The sequence below is a fragment of the Monodon monoceros genome, unplaced genomic scaffold, assembly GCF_005190385.1.
Source record: "Monodon monoceros isolate NGI ecotype Baffin Bay Population unplaced genomic scaffold, NGI_Narwhal_1 Super_Scaffold_11, whole genome shotgun sequence".
Lineage (NCBI taxonomy): Eukaryota > Metazoa > Chordata > Mammalia > Artiodactyla > Monodontidae > Monodon > Monodon monoceros.
In genome coordinates this window covers 73,772,909-73,778,309 of record NW_021703767.1, presented here as the reverse complement: position 1 = coordinate 73,778,309, position 5,401 = coordinate 73,772,909, and the positions used below count along the sequence as shown (strand labels likewise).

Sequence of the window (5,401 nt, the reverse complement as noted above, 5' to 3'; positions counted from 1 at the left end):
TCATCGGATGAATGGATAAAGAAGATGTGGCACATATATACAATGGAATATTACTCAGCCCTAAAAAGAAACGAAATTGAGCTATCTGTAATGAGGTGGATAGACCTAGAGTCTGTCATACAGAGTGAAGTAAGTCAGAAAGAAAAAGACAAATACCGTATGCTAACACATATATATGGAATTTAAGAAGAAAAAAAAATGTCACGAAGAGCCTAGGGGTAAGACAGGAATAAAGACACAGACCTACTGGAGAACAGACTTGAGGATATGGGGAGGGGGAAGGGTGAGCTGTGACAGGGCGAGAGAGTCATGGACATATATACACTAACAAACGTAAGGTAGATAGCTAGTGGGAAGCAGCCGCATAGCACAGGGATACCGGCTCGGTGCTTTGTGACCGCCTGGAGGGGTGGGATAGGGAGCGTGGGAGGGAGGGAGATGCAAGAGGGAAGAGCTATGGGAACATAAGTATATGTATAACTGATTCACTTTGTTATAAAGCAGAAACTAACACACCATTGTAAAGCAATTATACCCCAATAAAGATGTTTAAAAAAAAAACAAAACAAAAGACAACCAGGGTCCAAAGCAGTTGGATAAATAGGGTGGCTTTAGGTTCACTTCTAGTTCAGAGATCATGCAGGGGATTGGAATCTGTGCAGAGACCTGTGGAACAACCTGCTTCCCTGAGGCAACCCCTCTTTCATGCTGCTGGGACTTGCACTATCCCTCACGAGCAACTGGGCAGCTGCAGCTGAGTCACACAGGCTGCCAGGGGCCAGCCAGAAGCAGAGCTGTGTTTCCTGGCATTTCTCCCAGGTCCCCTGGTGGCCAACTTCTGTGGCTGTGCTGGGATTCAGACGTATCTCTGTGCTCCATGGTGAGATGCTTCAGTGCACTCAATCAGGATTTATTCATTCCAGTGTTCCTCCCACCGTAGCTCCAAAATAATCCTGAGAGGGGATTTCAAGCCCCTCCCATCGTGCCTCTTACCCTTTGCATGCTTTCAGTTACCTCCTGAAGCAGACAGTTCCCTGCACCTGCAGACCTAGCCCAGCACACACTGGGCCAGGCTGCAGCAAGTCCTGGTACCTAGAGCACTTTGCTTTGCTTACCCTTGCAATACCAGTGACCTTGCAAACACTTGGTTGATCAAACAGTCCTCTCTCAACTTCCAGCAGAAAACTCAAGTGGGTGACTGGAGGGCAGGAGCCAGGTCCCATCAGAACCTGTGACTGTGTCCCAAACCCCGCAAACGCGGGCCCGCCCCTCTCTAGGCTTAGCCAGGTCTTATGGAGTCGGGCTTTACTAAGATCCAAGCGTATTAGCTGTTTGTTAGATGAGCTCATCTGTAGCAGATATTCCGAGCAGGGTTGAATCCAAAGGGAAAGGGAAAAGAGAGGCCAAACTATTCTAGATTATATTTCAAAGCAAGATTGGTTTGTGAACTTTGAATTTTCAGAACAAACTCTGGGTGTGTCCAGGTCTGTCCACAGGGCCCAAGGTCTTAGCTCCATTCTGAGCCATGGTGCAGACCAGCCAAGCTCCGTGACAGCTCCTGGTTCCTCACTTTCATGGGCAGCCTTGGCAGGAGCTTAAATTCCTGCCATGGCTGTCTCTGCAGGTTGATCCCTGCTCAGTTCCTGACCAAACCTTGACCTTGGGCTCTGAGCTGCTGAGCTGGCTCCTGAAAGTGTTACTTATCAGAGGTCAAGTCCACTGGCTTCATAGACCACCTGTGCACCCGGGGTCTGAATAGCTCCATGTTGTCTTTGTTCCCTCCAAGGGTTACGTCTTCAGGATCCCACTGTGGAGAAAAGACACAAGAGGTACCTTGGTGGAAGAGGCCCTTCCCATCTCTTACAATTTCCCCAATGACAGCTCCAATCCTGGTTCTCATGGCCCAGGCACAGACAAGAACAAACAGGTAAGGACAAGTTAACCAGGACTGTGTTTCTAGAAGCTAACAGGGCAAGTATAACTTTAAATCAAGGAATTAATGGACAGCCACCCTGAACAGACCAACCCTACTTCCCCCTCCTACTCTCTGTTCCCCTCTCTTCACCAAGTCCTTCTCTAGTGAGACTCAGTCATGCTCCCTTTATCCTGAGAATTCCCACCTCCCTGCCTAACTCATTCCTGGAAAAGACCAGGCAAACTCAACCCATTCTTTATGGCCCAGGTAAGTTCCTCCTCTTCCAAGAAGCCTATCCTGACACCCATTGAGCTCTCCCCAGCTTCTCTATACTGCCTGTACCACTGGTTTGCAGTTGAGCATGGGCAGCCCTGCCCTGGGTGTCCACCTTGTCCTCTCAGGTAGATGACAGAGCTTCTCAGGGGCAGGGCACTGGTCTGCCCTTGCCCCCCCACATGGTGTTTCCTCTAAACTTGAGGTCAGCAGACTTGTCAAAAACAAACATTTAAAACCTAATCCAGAGTGGTGGTCACTGCCAGTGAATATTTCATCACTCTGACTCAGACAAGTATGGGAAATTGAAATGTGCAGGGGTTAAAAAAAAAGGTTAAAAGAAAAAAAAAATCGGTGAGCACACAAGCACTGATGAAACTGTTTGCAAAAGCCTCCACTGTTCTAAAATGACAGATGAAAGAGAGAGCTTTTCATGTGGGCCAAGAGCAAGGGCATCATCTTTAGTGATTCCAGCCACAGAGGCAAGTAGGGGTCGGGCTTTCTGCAGGTCCTCTTTCTGCCACTAACTTGCTTTCTCTTCTCTGGATCTTGATTTCTCCATGTGTAAATCGGGAGGCTGAATCAGCAACTAGATAATACGATCTCTCATTTCTGAGTTTCTATGACTGGTGATTCTGAGTCATAAGGTTGCATTTGACAGTAGCAAAAGACCCAGGAAACAACAAGCAAAGGCCACATAGGATGTGTCAGCCCGGGCCAGACAATCTATTTGGGCAAGAAAATAGAGCCAGGCGTGGACATGCACTCCAAGAAGTGTTCCACCAGCTACTCAAACCTGAGCAGAATCAAACAGTCCAGTCCTCAGAGGGTCAGAACAAGGTCCTCAAGGCTTCCTGAGCCACTGAAAGATAATGCCCACACCCCACTAGTTATAAAACACAAATTGTAGCTTTGTTTCCAACAGAAAGAGAGTCCCGTTCAATTACTGATTTACTGCTCATAACTGAACTGAGTTCCACTACTTGGTCATGAAAAACAGCATCATGTTAAAAAGACCACCTCATCCCCAGTAACCTTTCAGGCCAGGGACTGAGCTGATTTCGTTGGTGCAGCTCAGCCCCTTGGACGTGTCTGGGGCTGTGTCAGGCACACGTATGCTAATCTCTCATCTACCTGTGGATGCAGACTTGGGCGGACACCTCTAAGCAAATTCCTTCCAGACGTTATCAGAGATCCCAAGTAAAAGAGCTCCCCGGCCCCTCAGCCTCTGAGACCCAGTTGCCTAGTAGTGGAAATGGGGGCCTGTTCCATTCTCTGAGAATGTGTGCTTTTTGATGAATTCTGTTTTCAAGTGGAGACCCACGTTCTAGATCTCAGTTCTGGACCAGTCTCACCAGGAGCGCCCAGGGTGCTCATTAAAAAGAGTGATGCTGGGCTTCCCTGGTGGCGCAGTGGTTGAGAGTCCGCCTGCCGAAGCAGGGCACACGGGTTCGTGCCCCGGTCCAGGAAGATCCCACATGCCGCAGAGCGGCTGGGCCCATGAGCCATGGCCGCTGAGCCTGTGCGTCTGGAGCCTGTGCTCCGCAACGGGAGAGGCCACAACAGTGAGAGGCCCTCGTACAAAAAAAAAAAAAAAAAAAAAAAAAAAGACTGATGCTGGGGACCCACCCTAGACCCTATCTGTGGGTTGGGACCTACCTGTGGCTTGGCATTTGAACAAGCTCTTAGGGTGGTTCTTAGCCGCCCTGATGTGTCAAAACCACAGCTCCAGCTCCTAAAATGTCTTCTTAAGAGTTATCCTTGCTACTCCTGACCAATTCCGCTGCCGGCAAACAGAAACAGCCCACCACTCTGGTCAGGTGCACTCTTTAAAGTGGATTAAGCCTTCGAAAACAATTTAAATCTCTTCCTTCTGAATTCCCAGAATATTGTGTTTTAAAATGTCATTTTAAGTAATAAAAACATCACTGGAATCCAGGCATTCAGAGAATTTGAGCAAAAGATAATCTACTCCCTTATCAGAAAAAAAATCCTGGGAGGTGACAGGCACAGGTGGCTGTCATGAATCATGTGCTTATTTGTCGCTTGGAGGCGAGGAGGGCATAGAGACAGCAGCCAGCTGCCCAAGGTCTCACAATGACAGCATAGGGGAATGTTGATCTCAACTTCTGCAGCCACTCCCAGCACCACTACCATTAGTGACCTGCTGGGCTTCCTCTTGTTCAAAAACTTTTGTTCCAAGCAAGTTTCTTCCTTGGGTTATGCATCTTCTCTGAGCCCCTACTAGATGGTTTGGACAAAGCAGAAAGAACTCTGAAATGGAGAGCCTGGAAAAAACCCTCGACTTTCAGACTCTCCACTCATTTTCAAATTCTTATTTTTCCTAGAGGAATTTGGCACGGGCCCCGCCATCCAAGGGGGGCTCACAAAAGCAGGAACTGAAATCAAGCCACAGGAAGTCTCTTGCAGAATAAAGAGAGAGCACGATTGTCCATACCTGCTCCGAGTTTAGGGCTTCCCAATAGTTCTGCTGCAGAATAAAAAGAGAGATTAAAAAAAAAGGGTTGACTAGATTTTGCCACCATCACAGAGCAGAGATCAGCGCCAGCCCCTGTCTGCTCAGTGAGCCAGGAGAAAGGCCCTCCGTTGGTCTGGAGGCAAAGGAACAACTGACTTCAGCAAGCAAAGGGGCAGCAGCCACTAGTGGCTACAACTTAGTTAAATGGTCAGTAGGATAATTGTGATAATTATGAAGGGCTACAGGTCCTTGAAAAAATTATCATCTATGCAGATTTTAAAATCACTGTTAGAAGTTATTATTAGGCATAAAGATTCCATTTATTAACCACATGGCTGAGATGAGTCAACACAAACCCATAAAACTAAGAAAGAGAGATGCAAATAAAATCCTCATCTTGAAACTATGGGGTATTTGCTACCAGCCAAGATTCATATTTAATCAGCCTTTACTGCACGGTTGGTTCCACCCCAAGCCTCAAATATGTCTGGCTCAGGTTCTTGAAGGGTAGTGTCACCGTCTGCTCTCATTCGTCCAGCACCTCCTGTAGTGCCCAGGACACGTGTGTGTGTATTCATAAGCTATGAATCTGCAAATGTCTGTTACGCTGATCTGTGTATGTCTGTTACACTGAACTGTGTATGTCTGTTACACTGATCTGTGTATGTCTGTTACGCTGAACTGTGCATGTCTGTTACGCTGATCTGTGTATGTCTGTTACGCTGAACTGTGTA

General features: G+C 47.5%; 1 protein-coding gene across 1 annotated transcript in view; it reads right to left on the bottom strand.

Annotated features, from left to right (window-relative positions):
* Positions 1-541: 541 nt before the first annotated feature.
* The window catches only part of TMEM44 (transmembrane protein 44), a 35,541-nt gene continuing 30,681 nt past the window's right edge, over positions 542-5,401 (bottom strand). Inside the window, exons 10-11 of the mRNA XM_029213628.1 lie at positions 4,647-4,679; positions 542-1,807 (exon numbers count right to left, since the gene is read on the bottom strand). Of these exons, the coding sequence (XP_029069461.1) occupies positions 1,697-1,807; positions 4,647-4,679 (144 nt within the window). The 3' untranslated portion in view covers positions 542-1,696. The remainder of the gene's footprint in view (positions 1,808-4,646; positions 4,680-5,401) is intronic.